Source organism: Drosophila tropicalis, unplaced genomic scaffold, assembly GCF_018151085.1.
Source record: "Drosophila tropicalis isolate 14030-0801.00 unplaced genomic scaffold, ASM1815108v1 contig_593, whole genome shotgun sequence".
In the NCBI taxonomy this organism is placed as follows: domain Eukaryota; kingdom Metazoa; phylum Arthropoda; class Insecta; order Diptera; family Drosophilidae; genus Drosophila; species Drosophila tropicalis.
The window spans coordinates 14,271,240-14,293,091 of NW_027173070.1; the positions used below are offsets into that span (position 1 = coordinate 14,271,240).

The window sequence follows — 21,852 nt, forward strand, 5'->3', positions numbered from 1 at the left end:
CTGTCTTTCTTTTCAATTTCAGCTCAGAATAATAAAACAAATTGAAAGTAAAAACAATTAGAAATTATTTGCCAAATGGGATATATTTTTAAAAGTTTTTCAATTCATTCCCTTGAAAATGTTGGAACATTAATTTAAGCCTTACATTGATGAGACAATAAATCTTATTTACATTTTAAAACAATTTGGAAACGAAGACAGGATTCTCCAATTTCTCCAAACAAATATTTTCTCTTAAAAAAGGCATTGCAATCAAGCATTTATCGAATACGTTAATTTCAGTTTAATTTATAATAGGTTAAAAGTTATCATATGGTCTGAATAGATATATACCATATATATCAATAAAATCTTTAAATATTAACATATGTAATACAAAGATTAGATTCTAAATTGATGTTGATAAATGATAGAATGATAGATATGAAATTTATTGCCTTATACAGCTAGCATGCTAAAAATGTTGATACTTTCACCTTTCTTCTAGTTTTTTGTTCAGTTTCAAAGTCAACCCAAGCCAAACACACACTGTCAGAAGTCCTAGAACTGTCGCTGTTATGCGGGTAACATGCTGACCATTTTCTCATTCTCATTCTATATCCAAACAGATGTGTATATATACTAACATATATGGACAATGGTTTTATTATTATTTTTTTTGTTTTGCCTGCAGGTCTTTTTCCTTCGAAATTCATTTTAATTCGTTTTTATTTCTTTTTAATTTTTATTACATTTTCGTATATTAGCTTTGACTTTGCTTTAGTTGTATCCACTTTGAATTATTTGCTGTTTGCTTTCCGTCGTTTTTTCCCTATTTTTTCTTCATTTTTCTTCTTGTTGTTGTCCATTCATATTCCCTTGCCCCCCGCTCCCGCTGTTCATTGTTCTCGTTTTGAGGCTTATACATATATGTGTGTACGTGTACGTGTGTAGTTGTGGACGGGAGGGGGGATGACTCTGGTCCAGTCGAGTCGAGTCGACAGGACTGTTGGGTCCGGTTTTGTAGTTATTGTCCAACGTTGACTGTTTACGCCAAATGCACGCCGCGGAGTAGGAAATTAAAAATGGCGAAATAAAGTTAAATTTTTTATGGCTTGTGCAAATAAGTCACATGTGCCACAGGATCCGAGCCGAGCGCCAAGCAAACGGGCGACAGCGGCAGGCAGAATCCTGCCACTCTAAGTGGATGTGGGGGAGGTTGGAAGGTGGGAGGGCATCCTGCTATCTGTTGGAGGCACTAGGACCAAGCATCGCTTGTTAAGCAAGAAAATAATATTAGCATTAAGCGTTTGTCTCCGCGCCTCTGACAGTTGTGGCGCCACAGTCGCTATATTTTCTCTTTATTTTTTTTTCTTTTGCAGTTGGTTTTTATTTATTTTACAAAATGGGCGACAAACTTGCCGTTACTTTGTGGAGCTTTTTTTTTTACCCATTTGGAGAGCTCATCTATTTTTTTGTTTCGTTTTGCTCCTCATCCAATTAAGCAGTTGAAGGTATTAAAAAAAGGTAGGTTAGTGTTCGGTTGACGGTTTTATTTGGTTTGGCTTTAATGAAATAGATCGAAAAATTGTTTCAGTTTATACTCTTTAGGCAATATGCAACCTCGGGGGTCTTGCCACGTATCCATTTGACAAATGAAGCCACACGCGTATTAACCGAAGGCTGTTGAGTGGCACAGCCAAGGCCAAAACTAACTATACCCACAGCCATAAGACGTCCTTGTGAACTTCTCTCATAGAGAGCTCCACCCGAATCGTATTGACAGGTATCTCTGCCCGGTGTATAAGTGCAGAAAATATGAGCCGGCACAGTACCCAAAGAATTTCGGCATTGTTGGCCATCGATTACATCCAAATTGGTTTTGAGCAGACGATGTGTTTGTGGACCACCGTAGGATGTGGTACCCCAACCGGCTGCAATCACTTGCTGACCCACTAGAGGTAACTTTTTTCCACTTAATGCTGGTTGCAGGGGCAAACAAGCTGGTCCAACATATCGACTCCAGGTGATGGGCTTTTGAGTTTTCAGCAAGGCTATATCATTCTTCAGTTGACCATTGGCCAATTGGGTGAATTGCTCGTGCAGGATCAGTGCCTGTAGGTCATAGCGACGGGTGAAGGGTGTCTCAAATATGCTCGACAAATCATGTTCACCCACCACAATGCGTAGAAGATCAGCTCGTTTGGTCTCCGAACTAACGAAACAGTGGGCAGCCGAGAGTAGATAGTATTGATGGACTGAAAATTAGAAACAAAAGCACAATCTATCAATATTTTTTTATGATAAAAGTAAAGTTTGTCTTTGAAAGCTATGTCCACTTTAGAAGCTTAAGAAGAATCTTTTTCTTACTTTTAGTTTAAATTTGCAACGAAATCATTGTTGATATCTACTTACTAATGGCTGCTCCACAAAAGACCTTTCCTTGCTTCTTGGTCAAGACCCCGGCCATAGGTGGAAACTCATGGAGGGCAGCCTCATCATTCGTTGGAGTGGCTATACGGGCTGCAGATGGCAAACTCCAGCCACAATCACAATTGGGCGATTGGGCCTCAACCAAGCAAGAGAAACGTCCACCACCAGAAACTCCTGCTATCCCTCCTCCACTTGAACCACCAGTAAAAGTAAACTCTGTACTTGGTGTAAGAAAACCTGAAACAATTTTGCCACGTTTTGCGGAAGTCTTTGAACTGCTGTGACGTGGCAATTGTTTTAAGTAAACTGTGTGACCATTGTTGAAGTTGACGTTATAACGCTCCTCTTCATCCTCCACTGGTTCATCATATAGGAGAGAGGCCACATATGCCAGAGCATCACTGACGCCCACATCCTGGAGCACGTGCAAGACCTCGTCACTTAGGTCCTCTTCAGCGTCTTCCTCCTCGGCAATTGGAGGAGGTGGTGTCGTTGTTGTTGTGGTGGAGGTGCTAGCGATGGTGGCAACGGCCAGTTTATCCTTTAACTTTGGTCTCGGCGGCTTCTCTGGCCTTTGCTGGGATATGTAGGAAATGACTGCACGATTGAGAAAACTTTTGCGCTCAAATTTGCCGCTGCCACAAAAGTATTCGGATGTTGTCAACACCTCATCGCCCTCGGCATTGAAGTGGAACACTTCCTTTTGGCAGGTCAAATCCGTTGAGGGCTGCAGGGCAAAAGAAATACCCATAAAGTCACAGTGAAGCTTCCAACTATGGAAAGTTACTCAACTTACCGTTTGCAATTTTAAATCACATTTGAATTCAAGTAAATGATTGTCGGGTGCCTGCACAGCATAACGGCAGGAAGTTCCCACTGGATAAAGGCCAGGATAATAGGGAGAATTGATATATAATTTCTGTCCCGATTGCAATTTCACTTCATGATTACACTGCTCGTAGAGAGCCACAACAAAAAACACATTCCCTATAACCACGAAAAACCAACAAACTAGCCACATTACGTATTTAAAACCAAACGCGATCAACGACGATCCACAACGCACTGAAAGTACCACGAAACTGGCAGCCTCTTAAGAATGAAATGGGAAAGCCATCAAAACTATTGTGACTGACACGCGACCCACACAAAGTTCCTGTACGTGTATCACACAAAATATGTGTTAATTAGGGTCTTAACCAAATCCAAAACGAAATTTCAAAGCCGCCACACGAGACGCCCGCCCAGTTAATTGAAAGAAAGTGCAAGTGTGTCAGTCAGTCAAAAAAGATCTCCAAAAAATATGAAAACTGGTTTATGCCAACAGTTTTTTTTTTGGGTAGACCAAATATCTGGCAAGTGCCAAATAATTTGAGGTAGGTTAGGAATCAACCAAACCAAAAAAAGCAAGATGGAAAGACGTGAAGAAGGAATGGTGGTAACAATGAAGAAACTGAAGCTTAAAGTAGATTATTTTAGACCTCATTTATAAGAAATGAGATCAGCATGTGAATGGAAATAAGTAATAATTCGATTCGAAAATATATAAAAACAAAGCAATTGATAAGAAGACATATTCTTGAGTAAAATATTAGGTTTTAGGAGGTTTGAAACGAAGGTCTTTAACGCGTAAACAAAGGTCCTCTTAATACTTAAAGCAATCCAAGAACTTCTCCAGAAGAAGTGAATCCCTCTCCATAAATTAAGATCCAAATTTGGATATGATGCTCCTGTGTGGTCAGTCATTGCTAGCAACCATCCTGCAAAGCAGATTGCTAAAAAGTATTCTTGGGTCAATAAGTTCTGATTGTTGCGGCTTAGACCCAGCGTCTTAAACTTTGGTAAAGTTTAGTCTACAACTTAATACTTCTGTGCAACATAGAAATGCATTGGGGTACAAGGGTTCGTAATGCAAGGAATTTCTTTGATTTTCATAAAGACTAATCGATTCCTACTAACATATTAAGTCATATTTGACTCAATTTCTTTTATGAGAGTTTCTATTATATCAGTTCTATTTGCCTGTCTCTCTTTCTGTTTGGGGGCAATCCCCTTTCGTTGGCCACTTCGACGCCAAGTGGGTGTCAAGCTTGACGCCTTGCCTCAATGCGTTGCACAATGATTTGCGTGTCCCCTTCATGCATCAATCATGCATGCAAACGTTAACGCATCAGCGAAACTCTATAGGCCTTCGACTAGCCTACAGCCTCCTTCTTTGGGTTTGTATTGCAATTAAAAGCAAATGTCAACTAATTAATCTCAGATACAGGACGAGAGTATTTTGTCTACGTAACGAACGTATGAATGTAAATACATACATATGTATATAGCTTACGGGCTTTCGACAGGCGATTGGCAATAAAAATGTTTGCCTTTTGGTTGGCTTTTTTTCGCTAGTCTCGTCAGTTGTATCGTATCTTCTTTTCAGTTAAATAATTAAACGTTTGGCATAACATATGAAGCATGCTTTTAGGCTTAAAGGCAATACAAATCTATGTCTGTCTCTCTATGTGGTTGGTTTTCAGTTTTCCACTTTTTTTTTGCGCCGAGCAGGTGGTGCCAGAGTAGGGGGCAGGGGGCTGGTTTTTTGTCTAACTGGCGCATTGCATTCTGACTGCGTCTCGTTTCGTCTGAGCTTTTGTTTTTGTTTTTTATTTCTCTATTTCTTTCTTTGCCTGTATTTTGGCGCTGTTGCAATGTATTGACTGTTGCTGCTGCTGCTTCTTTTTCCCATTTCTCTCTGTTTGTTTTAGTTTTTAGTACACGTTGCACGTCTGCACTCTGTTCTGCTCTGCTTTGGTCTGCGACTTGCAAGCCTCCTCTACTTTCTATACCTCCTATAAACGCTGCTGCGGCTGTTGTTCAATTTACGTAAAACGCGCGCTCTCAACTCAACGTCAACTGCAGTCGGTGCATAGGTACTCAGAAGTGGGCGTGGGCGTGGTCATGGCTATGGTATTGGTAGTGCCTGGTGGCACTAATTGAAAAGCAGCTACAGCAACATCTATAGAACTAGAGAATCATCCACTAACAACAGCTAGGGGCCTAGCTAGGATTGAGAATTTTTATGGAAGGCCTTAGACGAAGTTTGTGTTTGACTCTAGTACAGTAAGCATATTCCAGCATATTCCATTCAATTATCTTGTGAAAAGTCTCTAAGAGCAGAAAGCAAACTAAAAATGCAGCCTTTTTTGGGTAAGTGTTGTATCAAACCAAAGCAAACTAAAGACTAAGAACTAGAAGTGTCATCTAAATCAAAAAGCCTCTAAGGCTTTGAAATATTTAAGAGGTCCACTTCTTAAAGTTACGTATAAATATAAATCTCATGAACCTTTAGTTATAGTAAACATCGTGAGCTGTAGGAAGGATGGAAATCCCTTTACAGAAATTTAATGAAATATGTATTTTAGTTAAATATACAAATATACAGAATTACATATTGATTCAAAATAACGACGACTTTGAAACTTATTGCTTATTTTTAAAGGAGTTACTTGAAGTACTCATGTACGGATAAGTACGTATGTATACTTATACATAGATCTACATATCTCTAAAGAGATAATATACCTATCCAAGTAAAGTTTAGTTTTTGTCTTGAATGCCGTGTAACAACACTAAATTAGATTGCTTTATATTTTGACCTATCCTTCCTATAAGACGTATGTATAATACAGTCGTTCATTCTTGACGACATTTTGCATTCTCATTAGCAGTTACATAGCATGAATACCATCAAGTCATTTGTATGGGAGCTATTTGAAATAGTGGTTTGATTCCAAGATATACGTTAACTGCAGTATATAGAAAAAGTTGGGCGTTTAACTAATGATTATTTCTTTACGGAATGATTAAAGAAAAGAAAAGATTAGAACATATTATATATTACATCTCAATCAGGGCCCCATAACAAGAGTTTTACACATAGCTTTTCTCTTTATAACTTACTGCACATTATCGTCGTAATCCATTTCAATGAAAATTAGTTAATAGAGTTCCAGAATTTAGTGCCAATATTCACTGTAATAAGAAATCATAGGTCTTGCCCCTTTTTGCAGCCCTTTACCCTTTGTTTTTGGCATACTTTTGTGCTGCATTTGATTACAAAGCAGAATGGAAAAAAAAAGCGAAAAAGAAAAAGGAAAACACAAGCTACGATGCACAGGGCAGTTGCATCGTGCCAGTTGTAATGTGCGCCTAAACATTTGCGTTTAGTTTTCGTTTTGCATTCGGAAAGCAATTGCAATCGTCCTGCGACGACTTTGACTATTCATTAGCGTGTATGCGCGCGCCAACAAAAAAGGAAAAAAAAAAAAAAGAAAATACTCATACACATCCATAGATGATGGGGGGAAAAGGGGCTACAAAAAAGGGTTAGAAAAAACCTCTAACAAGCTCAAAAAGCAATTTACAAGAGGCTGGCTAAAAAATTGGCAAAAATATCGACGTGCACGGCTCATGCAATTGACGTTTCGGGTTGGTGGGGGTGTTTTTCCCTTACCTTCCCTTCTTTTTAGAAGACTCGGCGGTATTGCGGCAAGAAGGAGGTTGGTGTGGGGCCTAGAGCTGCAGTTACATAAAACCACGCGTCGTACAAAAGCCGCCAAATCGGTGCTCACAAAGCTCCCCTCGAAAACCCCTCTCTATCAGCAATGCGAAATACAAAATGGCTGCCAAAATTTATATATATACAAAAATATATATAGATATCGTTATATATGTTGATACATACATACATATATGGATGTATGAAAAAAAAAAAAATGCAGTTTTGCAAAACTATTCCCATTTGTATTCGTACCGAAAGTTGAGCAGATAATGAAAAACACTTGGCGTTAGAGTATAGAATGCATATTTCGTAACCCCTAACGCAACCATGGGCAAAAAAGATATTTCCGAAACTTAAAATAAATTTTAACAGACCTAAGAAACCTAAATTAATAAAAACTGCAAAACTTCGTTCAGTAAATCTTATATTGGTGATTTAAACGACTTTTCTGTCAAAGTTCATAAAATTCTGAAACTTGAAACTCAAGCAAACAATCAATGCAGAACTGGGATCAAATTTTCGAAAGAACATTCCAAAGAACGGCCTACAACGAAGTTTTTGACAAAAGTTACTGCTTTCGAACGATCGTTCCTATGCGAGCTATGTATATGACATAGTCCATCCCAATCCTAATCAAGTTTGGCACAGTCATTAATAGGTGTAATAAACGAGAAAAATAACGAAGAAGTTATTGAGAAGTCACTATTCGTGTCTTTGCCGTTTGTGTGGAAGCTAAATGATAATAAATAGTTCGATCCGTCTAAGTACGAGATACTGTGCATTATATACAAGCCTACATGCATTTGTATTTCGACGTAAAGCGATTGAGATACATACAGACAGTAGCTGCTGGTTATAACGACAGAATATTGCCTGTGTATAAAAGGTAATCATTGAATCAAACATGGTTTATAGACAAATATTAAAGTTACAAGGCAATCGAAAAGTTATAAATTTCTTAAAAATAATCAATATTTGTCCAGCTTATTACATGTGTACCTTCCGGGACAAAGTTTCACTATTTGTCATCCCTAATTGCGTCTGTTGAAAGAAATTTACTTTTTCCGCATTCACTTTTCTGTAAAACACTGCAAAATTTTTAAAAATAGATGTCGAAATTTGCTGCTCGAAAAGACCAAAAAGTGGCCAAATATGGCAAAGTCCTTAAAATCTTTACCGTTTTTCTTAAAGTGTGTATATAAATATTTAGGTATAGTTTAAATCGGATGATGAAGCACATCTTCAGCGGAAAAGACCCATGAAAAATTTTGTAGACTAACTTGACTCTATTTTTACAAGAACTTTAAGATAAAGAGACTAATTTTTACACTCGATTTATTTGAATACTAAAAATGAAGCCTTAAAGCAACGAATTTAGGGGAAAGTTAGATTAATAAGAAAGCTGTAGACTGGTAACAGGAAGAGATCAACAATTTATTATAACTTGTGCATATCAAAGATATAATAAAGTTGCTAGCTTGAAAATTTAAATTAATGTCAAAGGAATAGCTTTTACTCCCACAGTGCAATGAGTCAAAAATGTTTACCACATTTTTTTTTGTGTGTATTTGGTTTACCACAATTTTTGGAGGTTGTTGTTGGTTTTTTTTTGGTTCGGTCCGTGTGTGGTCAGAAAATTAGCCAACGATTTTGTATTCATATCCAGGTAGTAGTAGGCCAATTAAATTCATTCAAATATAAAATCTATGAATTTTACTTATGACTTTTGTCATTTTCAATACAAAGTTTGTAGCTTCAACAAGAACAACAACAACACAACAACAACAACAAAAACAAAACTTTTGGTTTGTTTCCATACAAAATTTTTATTTGTATTTTATTCTTCCCTCCTGCCGCTCTGCCACTTTTAGTCGCGCATCCTGAAATAGACAGCAATTGGAATTACCATGTCAACAATCCGTAGCTTGGTCAGCTTGCAGCATCTAAAAGTTCGTGATCCAGGACTTGGTCACCGACAACGTAATCTAGTATATTTGCCGCCCCGTCGCCGTCCAATTCAATTGCAGTATTCCAAGGATAATGCAGCAGCCGACTCAAAACGTCCGCCTCGATTGTTGATCAAAAACTTTCTCAGTATACGGAATTTGGAGGAGCGATCCGTATTACCTGTACCGCGTCATTTGTGGGAACGAATTATGACAGTCTCCCAACCGATATTCCAGCCACATCGTACACTGCTCGATGATCGCAATCGTTGGACGGACTTTATGCAACCATTGGTCAATGATGATAAATGCAAGCGTCTACGAGCTGAGCTGCATCGGCGCGAGTGGGAGGTAGCCGAGCCAGATCTGGGTGTAAATTGCGGACTGGGAATGACATTTTAGGCATAATCAGCAAGTGAAGTGCCATCCAGATGCATTGCACTTGCTGGCAGGTGTCTTCTCTGTATGAGATTTGATCAATTATTTGATCAATTGTACAAAATTAGTAACTCATATTCAAATTCAGGCAATTTATGTCAGACTATTAAATAGACCTAATCCTAAAATCCAAATTTATTGAAAGTATTTTCTTGCATTTGGGATGTGGGTATATACATACATATGTATACCAAAGTTAAAGAAAAAAAATTACAAAATATTCGTAGCCATTAAAAACAAGGACTCTTAGAAGCCCTTAGGGAATTTGGGTTGACGACATACTGACTGGACATTTGTCTGGGTATTTGTCATCTCTTGCTTGATTGTAGCAAATCTTTTCGCTACCTAGTACCATATTCTATATTTGAAGAATATATTGTTAAAATGTAATGCTAAGAAGTTTATAAATTGTGGTATAGAAGTATATGTAGAGTATATTTCTCGCAATCTATTGTAAGGATCAATAAGTTTTATCGTCAGCAGAATTTGCTAATGAACTCTAGAATGCCAATGAAGTGAAATCTAGTTGGGAACATGAAGTGAAATTAGAGAAAAGTAATTTTTGCTTGTTAATTTTGGGAATTTTTAAAAACATCATTGAACATCATTTAAAAAATTACAAAGGGGAGGCCTTATATCCTGTCAAATTTACCGTTTTAATGCCTTGAAAAGTGAGAAATATATATAAATATAATTTAATAAGTTCTTATAGCAACCGATTATGTTTTTAATCTATTTATCAGCTTTTAACCAATGTTCTTTTTAACTCTCTTAACATTCTCTTTTTTCTTTTAATTTATATTATATTTATTGATTACATATTTATTCTACTTATTGCTTAGATAACTTATTTGCATAGACAATTGTTAGCATATTATATTTCATTTACACTTTGTTGTGAAAATAATCTCTCATATGATATATATGGAAAAAATAACTATATATCGTATGTACCATAGACCATGCGCCTTCGGAAATCCAACCAACGATAACGAGGATTACGATAACTCATTGGTCGTTGATTAATGCCAGAAGAGTACGGGCTATCCATCGTCGGTTCATTTAAATGCTTGAGATAGTTTCTCACATAAGAGCGTGGAGCATGATGATATTCAGGATTCGGCTCACTTTGCTGCCACTTTGCTCTGTATTGACGAAGTTTGCTTGTATTCTCAGTGCTGTAGATTCCTTTGTAATGGGCATTCCGATTTGGACAATGCCATGGAGAGCCATTGGCCAAATTGTTAATGAATTTGCAAAGATTCTGACCTGTCGAGAGCATAATGAATTGATATCCGTTGATAACTATGCATAGATAGCGGCTTAAAAATGGTTGGACTTATTGCAGGTCCACAACAGAATTTTTAAAAGAACTCTAAACTCGTATAGTTAGTTACACCGCCAATACGATGGGAGTTGCTTATTTGGAGGCCGAAAAGTACATAAATTTTTATATAATTTGAAAAACTGTTTTATTTCTTTGCGTGTGTGTATGCTTATGTGTAGATATTTGTGAAAACTGATAAAGCTTAGCTAGAAAATTGAAATACTCATTTTTCATTGTATTGAAATTTCAAGAACTGCTTACTAAGTTTGACCAACAACGGAGCGAGGTTCAAAACAACCAAGAAGGAACAATGTTCTGTGATTTTTCTTTAGGGTTTTTCATTTCACCGACTCACCTGATCAATATTTCATATTACCTTCTACAAGGGTATAAACACTTTTAGAAAGCTTTAAAAATCTTTAGAGACTTTCTAAGGAAAGTTCAAGTATTCTTTTGTTTATATGTCAAATATTTTTAGATTTCTGATTGAATTTCAAAAATTCGAATTGCAGAATCCAAACTTTGTACGGAGGAACTTGCCGTAGTCGGCGATGCTTTTTTCACGGCTTAAGTGATATTTAAAACAACATAAAAAGGACGACTAGGTGGTGTTTACTGTAAATCTCCTCTTCCAATCATTGAAATCTATTTCCATCAAGTAGAATTTTACATGGACACAAAACATAATTAAAACAATTAAAAAGCGAAACAATAAAATGTAAACCTTTTTGGCACTTGTTGTACATCAAAGTCAAAGCCTAATTACGTTCATAAGTGCAGTAAAAATGCAAAAAGAAAAATGTATATGTAAAATGACAAAAAAAAAAAAAAAGAGAAAAATCAAATTGCAAATGTACATCAAAATTAGCCCTGGCCACGTTAAGAGCCAGAACCAAAGTTGCTGTCGCGTCTCTGTCACAGTCGGTGGGCAAGTTAATTGTGAACTCAGCAGTAGGACACTGTCGCTAAGCTCTGAAAGGACCCTCGACTGTGCATCGCCCCACTGGTCCCAGTCCGCCCCCCAATTGATTTTTTTTTTTTTTTGTATATTATAAAATTTATGCTACTCTCGGCTGCTTTGTTACAGTCTCTGGCACTTCATTCCCTGTGTTATTTTTTTTTTCGTACAATTTTTTTTCCAAGCTTTTGTTGTCGAGTGTTTCCCCAGTTTCCCATCCCCCACAAGCAGTCTCCGAAATGCTAAAAGAAAGGCTTGACAATAAAAATTATGAAGCATATTACTTGAGTGCCACTTGTATTCCTCTTTTCGTTTCAATCCATTCTTTTTTGCCACTTTTTTTGTTTTTTGTTGGGTATTTTCCTTTTCGCTTTTGTGTTTTGTGTTTTTCTTTTTTGTTGTATTCTGATTTTGTTTGTTTTAAGTATGTCGCTAGTTTGTGAAGAGCAAACTTGCGTGTTAAGGTAGCAAGCAAATGCAAAAGGGTTAAGAACTCTTTTGGATTATAATGAAGTGCAGTCGGTTGATGCGATTTGGGCTAAGTGCGCAAAAAGGACTACAAAATTGGTGACAAGAGACTTCCTGTGAATGGAATTGAAGCCAAAGGTGAAATACGGTTTCGGGCGATACTTTAATTGGGAATCACAGTCCAAACGAAGTTTCCTTTGAATTGATCTGATGATCTGAAGAATGTTGCCAATAAGAATGATGATTATACCTAATAATAAGTCGAGCCAGGATGATCAATAATTCAAAACTTTTTCTGTTGTTTACCATTGATTGAAGATTCTATTAAAATTTGTTGTAAATGCAGGCATAAGGATCAACAATAAGGATCCGCATCTAAAATGAGCTGAAAAATTCATACGATTTGCAAAATTACATGAACCAAACGAGTAACTGATCAACCGATTATTTAAAAACACATTGCTAATATTTGTTGTGGAAGATATATTTATTCCAATTAATAATTTAAATATTTAGTTTGTGCCAAAATCTAAAAATTTTAAAACTTTTCAATCCACTTGTTTACTGAATGCTTTCCAGTCTAAATGATACTTCAACAAGTATTCTCTAGACTATAATTCACTCAATATGGATTCACATCCCATATTTGCCATAGATCAATTTGCGTCTAAACTCCGACCAACGATATTGATTCGTAAAGCATTGAAAATCCCCATGTGTGGGATGCCTTTTCAATGCCCTTGAGTATTTCTTGATCATGCGTCCTTGTTCGTTTACATTGATTTTTGGTTCCAGTTTGTGTTGGTATCGACGACTATCTTGATTTTTGGGATGGTTTTTAGCTACATATACCTCGGGTATAGTGCGTCGTGACTCGGGATGGGAATTGGGACACACATCCGCCGAAATTTTGGTACGCAAACCAAACGAACGTCTGGTCAGATGTGCACCCAAAATTCCAGTAGAATTGCGTCGCATCCAGTTGGCTAAAATCTTTGACGGAGTCATTGTTATTTAAAAAGAAATTCTATTGAAAATTTCGAATTTGGTTCGGGGAAAAAAAATAAATTCACTGAATTTTGACACTTTTGTTTGTGATGATATTGTTGCGATACTTTTTCGATAGGCAGAAAAAACGATAACTTTAAATGTTACATTTGCATCAAAACCCAAATATCGTTCAGGTTATTAGTTTATGAGATTTTGGTGAGATTTTGATTTGGTCTAATGAAAGTAGCGTGCTAAAATAACTTTTTTTAATATCGGATATCGATATCTGCGATAAGATTGAAGATTAAAGTACCTTGCTAAGGTACGTGGAATAAAAGTAACAAAGTATAAAAGTATTATTATAATTAGTTATAATTAGTCTCGTTTTGCTGAAAGTAAAAAATTGTTTTCTTTTTACTTTTTTTACTGGTCTTCCTCAGGCTTTATCAATAATGGATCAGGAAAAACTTAGACTAGTCATTAAATAAAAGCATTGCACAAGATTGCAACAACTTTTTTATAACTATTTTTCAAAGAAACGATATAAGAGGAAATAAAAAGCTGACAATATCCGTTCATTTGTATGCAATTTTAATATCGATAGAAATTTTGAGTAAAGAGATTATAAACCTTAGAAATTAGAAGTTGCATTCTTTATTCTAAAGGTTTTTTTATTTGCTAGTCAGTTTTTTTTTAACATTCTTTGTTCCAAAATGATTTCTTATCCAGGTAAAGTTATTTTTAACTTATTAAAAATCGAAAACCTTTAACAAAGAAAAGTTTCCAGATTTTAGTGGGTTGATATTTTTATTTTTTTCCAACGCATTTAGGTCTTGCAAATTTTATGGAATATATTGGAAAAAATCAACACCAAAGACACATCATGTTATTGTTGTTCCGGTTTTGTAAAGCAAATTGTCCAAACTGAGTCCTGATTATTGTTTCTTTCATTTTTTTTTTTGAAGTGGATTGTCCAAACTGAGTCCTGGTATTTAGAATGATGCACGGCCATAGATCATGCTATGACGGAACTCGGCCCAACGATTACGATGGTTCACATAGGAGGAATACGGTGATCTAACCTTCTTGCTAATGACAGGTTCTTTGAAATCCAGTTTCTGGGCCGAAACACGTTTGAATAGGTCATCAGACAGGCAGTCGGTTAGATTATCTTGCTCATTTTCGTCTTCTGACCCAAAGATTGTTTCGCGTACAGTGCGAAGATCTTCCTCTACCATTTCCATTTTTGGCATTGGGGTGGCATTTTGTTTTTGGGCTTTGGGCTGACTTTCAGTTCCTGTCGAAACGGTGTGAATATTCGAATCCATTCCTACTGGAGGACGAGTAGATGACATGTTGGCCTCATCTCGCTGCTGCGCCTTTTCTTCGGAAGTGGTCAAGCTTGGCCGGGTCTGCCCTCTGATTAGCACTTCCTTGATGCGTTTACTGTTTTCTTCGTTCATATCGCTCATTTTGGTCACATACATCATCTCATTGTACTCCTGATGGCGACGCTGTTTGGCTGCATTCTGAGCGGTCAAGATGTTGTTACGCCGTGTCGGGGCCAAATAACGCATTATGGGATTGGCAGTGGATCGGTTCACCTTATAATCGCTGTTCCACTGTCTCTGTTGATTCTGGCTGGAAACCTGAGGAGCACGTCTGGGATGTCCACGTTGTCGGCTGGATATATTTCTGATAATAAGTCCATTGACTCCTCCCTCTATGAACATTCTCTTGGCCAGTCCAATTTGGCTCATGCTATTGATTGCCCGCAAGTTCTTTGATACGACTGACATTCTGCTCGCTTCTTTTCTTCTCGTTCTCTTTAAATTTACTACAAATTTCGCACTTTTTACCAAAAATACAAGAAAAATAAACAAATTGTCTTTGGGTATTCAAAAAAAAAAAAAAAAATACTCTTTAAATTTTGTTGCAGTTTTTGCACTTTAAATTTTTCTTTTCCTTGCTCTCTAGGTATCAAAATTTGCTGAAGGCTTGTTGTTGTGTGTGTGACTGTGGCGAGACGGACCCAAAAATTATATTTTTTTTATTTGTAGATTTTGTGAACGAAAATTTTGAAACTGAGAAATTTATTTCGGAGCGGCTCAACGATTCAGAACAATGATGGCTGGCATCTATTCTATGGCAATTTGACTACTGACAGCAAAGCCAAAGAATACTTTTGACCCAAACAAACACACATATGTATGTATGTATGTATGTTTGTGTATGAACAATAAATTTGATCATTTATTTATTATTATTTGTATTTGTCAAAGGAATTCAATTGGAATTCTTCTCTTTTAGTTGAGAGCAAACAAATTAAATAACAAAAGAAATAAACATTCTTTCTTCCTTTTTTTTGTCACATTTCAACATATTTATTAATTTTGCACAAGCTTGTTGAACAATTTCTTCCTCAAGTAAGAAGAAGTTGTGGAAAATTTAACGCAATTGTTGAGATAAAACAGAAATGAAAACACGCACACACAGACACACACGACTCACACACACACATAAACAACGGCGACAACAAATTGAGTTAGCACACAATTACAACAACAATTATGTCGTGAAGATGGCTGCATTTTACAATAAATGCAAATGCAAAAATACAACAACAATCACTAGTAAATCAATTTCACAAGCTCTTCTCTAAATACTCTTATTGTTAACAAAAAATGATAAGAAAGGATTATAAATTCTTCTTACTTGAGGATTTCCTGTTATTACTAATTTTTATCTAATTCCTCAACAAGTTTTTAAGTAATCCACTTAAAATTATCTCGAGGCAAGTTTGCTATGTTAGCTTATCTAAAAGGTTTGCTCAGTAGCCGAATTCTAAGAAAATATTAATCTACCAAAAGCCTTTTTATCTAGAGCCACTTACTACCTGATGCTGATGTCACTTGGTCTAATAAGTAAGAATCGTATTTTAAAAAATTTAGCATTTTAAATTTTAGCACTAACAATTTTATAAGAAATTAGTCATGCAATTTAGCAACGTTTATTATCTTTGGCAATTATTAAATCAATATTTTTCCACTTACAATATTCACATAGTCAAAACGTTATATTTGATATGGTTTCTATTTATGTCTGATTCAATTTCGAGGCAGGAAATTCTTTGTCCATATTATTGCAAGTTATAGTTGTACACAGCCAAGTAATACTTTAAGAGATTAAATATTCATCTCAGGAGAGGAAATTTACCTTATTTGCCACTGATCCAAAGAGACAGAGTCTTAAGGCCTTACCCAAGAGAGTAAATTCTACCACCTAAAGAACATTTTTGTTGCCAAGATGTTATCAATCTAACCTATAAAAGCCAACCCTTTCGTCTACCTTTTTACCAAAGATGAGCTAAAGAAACTTGGAAGATATACTTTTCAAGTACCTACAGCTTTCAAGATGATTTGGATAAGCGTGTGCATCCAAAAAGGATTAAGTTTTCGTGAATCTTTTAATGCTTTTGATATTCTGTACTACATTAAACGAAATTTTCCAGAAAAACGTTATTCGATAAGATACACTTAAACCTACAGGCTTATCTCAATTTATCTTGCCCATGAAACGCCTAAGTTTGTTCTGAACTATAACCAAATTAACGCAAATCATTAATTGGTTGGGAAATATAACTCAGTCCACGCAAAGCTTTAACTATTTGTGAATCATAACTAAATTAAATAGAACTTGGATTATTATACTTTACAGACAAATAAAACAATGCTCTAACCTTTAAGGCTTAAGTTTACATACATACTTCTATTAAAATCAGTCACCTTAGGTAATAATTTCAATGAAATATATTGTCATCTAGTTTAAGGATATGGCAGATCGAAAACTTTTGAAAATATTTGCATTTATTTAATATATTTTAGATTACTGGCAAATCTCATCTATAGTTTCAAATGTATAGTGTATAAATCAGAACAAGGAAACTTGCTGGCATCCAAAGAACTATAACTTGAGGCATTTAATTGCCAACGGGGGAATGAGTGGTATAAGATGGAGGGAAAGTAAAAGTTGAGTGTTGTGCGTTGTGTTTAAATATAGGCAAACCATGTCACAGCGTTTTTAATTTAAATGCAAATTAAGGCCTTTGTCAAAAGCCTTAAACTGCCTGCAGGGGTTGGAGACTAGCCAAGTGCAAGAAAGTTGACTAAGGAATTGAATTGTGTGTATTAGATGCGTATTTTGTAAAGTTAAGAGAGAGAGAGAGAGAGAGGAAAAATGAATCACAGCTCCTATTCTTCCTTCTCCAAATCCTGCCTCTCCTTTTTTATTAACGCACACATACTGAACCGCCCACATAGCGCCATAGCCAATTTAGATGCGATGTTATGCGGGTATTGACCCCAATGCCAAATGGTTGACCACAAGCTCGTCCATAACTGATGACACCTAGCAGAAACATGCGTTCACGTTGACGCAAGATGACCGGGCCACCCGAATCATATTGGCACGAGTCCTGACCCTCTCCGCGAGAGTCATAAGTGCATAGTTGATTGGCCGCAATACTAGAGTTGTATTGCCTGCGACACGAGGCATTATCCAAGGTGAGTAGAGTGGCTTTTTGTAATGTATTCGATTTGGGACGAGCAAATCCCAATGTACCCCAGCCAGCAATGTCCACATTGACATAACTAAATGTATTTTCGCTGGAAAGAGAGACCAAAGACTTAAAACTATTGCAAATGAATCTCCATGCAAACTTACGATTCTCTAAGGGGTAGACAAATTGGTGCCACGCCCCGTGACCATACAATGGGGCGCATTGTCTGCAATAGAGCGATATCGTTCTGATCTCCAGAATTAGTTACTATATAATTTGGATGATTGATAATTGCCCTTATGGCATATTGAGCAGCATATATCGATTCTGTTGCTAGTGTCGAAAAAGAAATTGAAATTCTAAATCAAACTTTGCTCAAGTTTCTAACGCCTTACCTGTACTCAGATCATGATCACCCACAAGAGCCATTAAACGACTTGCTATTGGCTGTCGTGCCGTACAATGAGCTGCTGTCACTATATAACGATCACTTACAATAGTCCCGCCACAAAGGATATTCAAATTGGAGTTTAAATCACGTATACCCACCATGGAAGGATACTCATGTTTGCTCGCCTCTCGCCCATTCGCTATACGTGTGGGCAGGGACCAGCCACAATTGCAGGGCACTGGACGAGCCACAGCCTGGCAACTGATTCTCGCCCTCTGTTGACTTTGTGGACTCGCCGAATAATAGGCCACGGCAAGATTTTGAGAATTTGAAGTTCTAGTTATTAGACCCATGCGGCAATAACGTTCAGCATCACGAAATTGCAAATCACCATCCAGAGAGACAAAAAGGAACACCGAATTGCAAGTATCGGGAAACTAAAATGGTAGCAAAAGTCTTTTAGATTGACTTGCTAAGTTAATTAGTCTCAAGAACTTACCAATTCAAAGCGACAGTTCAGTTGGATAACATGATTAGCTGGTGCACTCACACGATATCTACAATTGCTGCCTGGAGGCAAGCCGCCTGGATAATTTAAGCTAGTTATATTTATCATTTGATTGGATTGTAAATTGTATTGTCTGGTGCATTGTTGGGACAAAATTCCTTGAATACCCAGCAAAATGAATATGGAAATGAGTTTATCTTGCCACATATTTTAACGAGACTAAATTAAATGCCATGAAAAATCTTCTTTATATAGGTATCTGTATCTTTATATAGGTATCTACTTGCAAAAAATATTTATTTGATTGAAATAATTTTTTAAATAAATAGCTGAAGATAAAGATGCTATGTAAGTGAAGGTCTCTGCCCTGTCTGTGCTACTTTTTGCCTACGAATATTGACATGATCTTGGAATCTTATATATAACCAAGACGAAGCAAATCCATTAAGAGAAGGAAGAAATGGCTGTGATCTATGAATATGATAAATAGCTTTTTAATATGACATTTCACATAATAACATTTTCTTTATGGGGGTGAAGTGGGCATCCCTATTTGTAATCTATGCATGATAAGACAATAAGTTTTAAGCTTAAACAAACATTAGAGAAAAAATCAGTTGGATTAAGGGACGGAGAAGAAAGATTGAGGCTCGGTTTTTAGTAGGTCTCCTTCAGCATATAGGGAACTCCTTACAGACTTATGGAACCTATAGTCCTTGTAGGATTAGAGAGCAGTAAATGACCGTTGCAGGAAAGGCTTGAAGATCAGCCAAAGGTTAGATGAGGCATATTATATGATAAATTGAGAATAAAACTGAACAACCACAACCTACAACCATTTAGCTTGTGTTGAAATAAGTTAGAATAAGTCTATGTGATATCCATATAAAATGTGACAAATATATACGAATAGTAACGTTTTTGTTGCTTGACTTTTATTTGCCTCACATGCTGACCACACAATTTGAACCGCCAATTTTGTTGCGTATCCATTGAACATAACTGGTAATTCTCGTATTAACACCCATGGGATAGGCCGACTCTGCACAACTCTTGCCAAAGCTAACGACACCAATTAAGAATTGTCTTGAGAGACGATAGATAACCGGGCCACCAGAATCGTATTGACACGAATCGCGACTGTTGCCAGAATAATCGTAGGTGCACATTTGGCCAGCATTGATTTGGGCCACACCATTATAAGATGTCTGACAATCAGTATTTGTCACCATCATCAGGTTGATCTTTTGCAAAGTAGATGAAGTTGGTCCGGCAAAGAATATGGTACCCCAGCCAATAACATCGGCTGTATCATACTCAAAGGTTTTGGTACTAAATGAAAGATAAGGGAAACTTATTAACAATCGTAACAATCCAACAAAGAAACTGAACTCACGTTCCAGCTGGTGGCAGGCAAATAGGACCCACTCCTCGTGACCACGGTATATTGCTGACTGTGACCAAAACGGCGATATCATTAACCACATAGGGTTCATTAACATATTGTTCATGGACAATGAACTGTTGAATGCCTATCTGTTGATAGTAACGCGAACTGGCGGCTGATTTGGAAGTAAAGTCTCTTGAAATTGACTAAAACATCGATTAAAAAGGAACTTACGATTCTGTAGACTATTTGTGCCAGCAATTGCCACTACATTTGTGGCCACTCTTTGAAGCGTACAATGGGCAGCTGTTGTTATATAACGATGGGAAACTAATATTCATAAGCAAAAAAGCAAATTAGAGTAAGTTCAAAGCATAGAAAATCCAGATATTCCCACCTATAGCACCACCACAGAAAGATGGTAAATTGCTAGTTACATCCTTTAGAGCCACCATGCTGGGATATTCATTGGCTGCTGCCTGTTGTCCATTGGCTATTCTCTGAGTGGCTGACCACCCGCAATTACAGTTCTGTTTGGCCACCGTTAGAGTACATTTAAAATTGCCCCTTTGGCTGCCCGTCGAGATATAGGCAAAGACCAAATCGGTAAAGAGGCTGTCACGAGAAAGAGTGCCACTGCCACAAAGATTCTCAGCGCTACGCATTAATAGGTCCCCCTCAGTGTCTATCCAGAAATTATCCGTTGTGCATTGTCCATTGGTCTGTTGAATTGACTCTTAAGATTTAAAATTTATATCACTTTTAATCCATTTTTCTCTTCCCTCTTACCGTGGGTATATTAAGGCTGCATTGTGCTTGAATATAGTAATCCAAAGGAGCTGAAAATTTATAGCGACAGGATGAACCGGCTGGGTAGTTTTGTGGATAGTATGGCGACTCCACATAGGATACTCCAGGATTTAAAGTATAGGCATTATCGCAACCTTCAAAGTAGCCCCAAGCGACTGTAAGAGAGCCCAGAAAGATAAGTATGGAAGAGCGGTACATTATCGTTCTTCTGTGTTCTAAACTCAACTGTTTTAAAATTTAAATGTCACTGTCAAGTAATACAGAATAAACTTCAAATCCAAAGCTAAACAACACTTGATAAAATATTACGTATACGACCCCACACACACTCACTCACTCGATATCTCTCTCTATCTATCTCTCTTTCCCTTTTTTTTTCAATTTCCACACTTGTTCAAACATCAATATATATATGTATATAATGGGAAAAATGATTATATGAGGTGTGATTAGAAGACATTTGTCATTGAAAATGCATTCACGATTTTGAACTTGGTAATTTTCCAATTAGCATTAACTCTCTGTTTGAGTTCTAGCCTCTGATAAACTTGACTAATAACATTTTAGGTCATTGGAATTGGTATTTGGTGGGCTTTTTAACAGCTGTGCACCTGTTTAACTGCCTAAAAAACAGAGATAAGCCAACGAACAGCCCACAGTCAAATAGCAAATAAACAATTCTACTACATATATGTAGGTACAATGTGTTCTAATTAACTAAAAGATGGGAAGCAAGTAATTAACTTTGTTTAAACAGAATTCACAAAAAAAAAACAAAAATAAAATTTATACTTGTGTTTTCTTTCTTATCAGTCAGTTGAGTTATTTAAATATTTACCAACTTAACGATGGATTACGAAAGAAAATAAGTGTTTAATAAATCCAAACAAGAGAAAGTTAAGAAATATGTTTTTTTTTTATAGCAAATTTTATGTAAATATGTACATTTTCAAGTTGAAAAACTTACATATTATATTATTATTTTATAATGCATGTGCACTTTTATTTCAAAAGACAAACACGTATTTTACATTGCACTTGGGTTATTAAAAATTTTGCACAAAATAAAATTGGTATTTTTGTCTGTTGATATTTCATTAACTTTTTACT

The 21,852-nt window shown here is 36.5% G+C and overlaps 5 protein-coding genes and 1 long non-coding RNA gene across 6 annotated transcripts in view; 1 reads left to right on the forward strand and 5 right to left on the reverse strand.

Moving 5' to 3' along the window:
- The window catches only part of LOC137577716 (uncharacterized), a 121,575-nt gene that overhangs the window by 29,846 nt on the left and 69,877 nt on the right, over window positions 1-21,852 (forward strand). The gene's annotated exons all lie outside the window — the stretch shown is intronic.
- LOC137577783 (venom serine protease) lies at window positions 1,573-3,433 on the reverse strand. Its single transcript, XM_068291329.1, has 4 exons — window positions 3,209-3,433; window positions 2,635-3,139; window positions 2,395-2,595; window positions 1,573-2,237 (listed from the first exon to the last, which is right to left on the reverse strand). The coding sequence occupies exons 1-4, from the start codon at window positions 3,431-3,433 to the stop codon at window positions 1,573-1,575; spliced, it is 1,596 nt and encodes a 531-aa protein (XP_068147430.1).
- Window positions 10,123-10,932, reverse strand: LOC137576797 (uncharacterized). The gene has a single exon (XM_068290100.1). The coding sequence runs from the start codon at window positions 10,625-10,627 to the stop codon at window positions 10,283-10,285; it is 345 nt and encodes a 114-aa protein (XP_068146201.1). The 5' UTR covers window positions 10,628-10,932; the 3' UTR covers window positions 10,123-10,282.
- On the reverse strand, window positions 13,659-15,247 carry LOC137576796 (uncharacterized). The gene has a single exon (XM_068290098.1). It carries the CDS (start codon window positions 14,885-14,887, stop codon window positions 14,081-14,083), a length of 807 nt encoding a protein of 268 aa, XP_068146199.1. The 5' UTR covers window positions 14,888-15,247; the 3' UTR covers window positions 13,659-14,080.
- LOC137576798 (venom serine protease) lies at window positions 17,377-18,764 on the reverse strand. Its single transcript, XM_068290101.1, has 4 exons — window positions 18,537-18,764; window positions 18,042-18,474; window positions 17,811-17,979; window positions 17,377-17,752 (listed from the first exon to the last, which is right to left on the reverse strand). The coding sequence occupies exons 1-4, from the start codon at window positions 18,750-18,752 to the stop codon at window positions 17,377-17,379; spliced, it is 1,194 nt and encodes a 397-aa protein (XP_068146202.1). The 5' UTR covers window positions 18,753-18,764.
- Window positions 19,464-20,957, reverse strand: LOC137576165 (venom serine protease). Its single transcript, XM_068289105.1, has 5 exons — window positions 20,722-20,957; window positions 20,330-20,654; window positions 20,167-20,262; window positions 19,942-20,107; window positions 19,464-19,877 (listed from the first exon to the last, which is right to left on the reverse strand). Exons 1-5 carry the CDS (start codon window positions 20,938-20,940, stop codon window positions 19,490-19,492), a joined length of 1,194 nt encoding a protein of 397 aa, XP_068145206.1. The 5' UTR covers window positions 20,941-20,957; the 3' UTR covers window positions 19,464-19,489.

What these genes read in the sequence shown, in the direction of transcription:
- LOC137576796 (XM_068290098.1), bottom strand. Translation starts at nt 14,887, where the DNA reads ATGTCAGTCGTATCAAAGAACTTGCGGGCAATCAATAGCATGAGCCAA.
- LOC137576798 (XM_068290101.1), bottom strand. Translation starts at nt 18,752, where the DNA reads ATGTGGCAAGATAAACTCATTTCCATATTCATTTTGCTGGGTATTCAA. An exon ending in TGATCATGATCTGAGTACAG is followed by an intron (nt 17,980 to 18,041) that starts GTAAGGCGTTAG and finishes TTTCGACACTAG; the next exon opens with CAACAGAATCGATATATGCT. An exon ending in TGTCTACCCCTTAGAGAATC is followed by an intron (nt 17,753 to 17,810) that starts GTAAGTTTGCAT and finishes CTCTCTTTCCAG; the next exon opens with CGAAAATACATTTAGTTATG.
- LOC137577783 (XM_068291329.1), bottom strand. Translation starts at nt 3,433, where the DNA reads ATGTGGCTAGTTTGTTGGTTTTTCGTGGTTATAGGGAATGTGTTTTTT. An exon ending in GTGATTTAAAATTGCAAACG is followed by an intron (nt 3,140 to 3,208) that starts GTAAGTTGAGTA and finishes TTTGCCCTGCAG; the next exon opens with CCCTCAACGGATTTGACCTG. An exon ending in CTTTTGTGGAGCAGCCATTA is followed by an intron (nt 2,238 to 2,394) that starts GTAAGTAGATAT and finishes TCTAATTTTCAG; the next exon opens with TCCATCAATACTATCTACTC.
- LOC137576797 (XM_068290100.1), bottom strand. Translation starts at nt 10,627, where the DNA reads ATGCTCTCGACAGGTCAGAATCTTTGCAAATTCATTAACAATTTGGCC.
- LOC137576165 (XM_068289105.1), bottom strand. Translation starts at nt 20,940, where the DNA reads ATGTACCGCTCTTCCATACTTATCTTTCTGGGCTCTCTTACAGTCGCT. An exon ending in TTTCTGTGGTGGTGCTATAG is followed by an intron (nt 20,263 to 20,329) that starts GTGGGAATATCT and finishes TATGAATATTAG; the next exon opens with TTTCCCATCGTTATATAACA. An exon ending in TGCCTGCCACCAGCTGGAAC is followed by an intron (nt 19,878 to 19,941) that starts GTGAGTTCAGTT and finishes TCTTTCATTTAG; the next exon opens with TACCAAAACCTTTGAGTATG.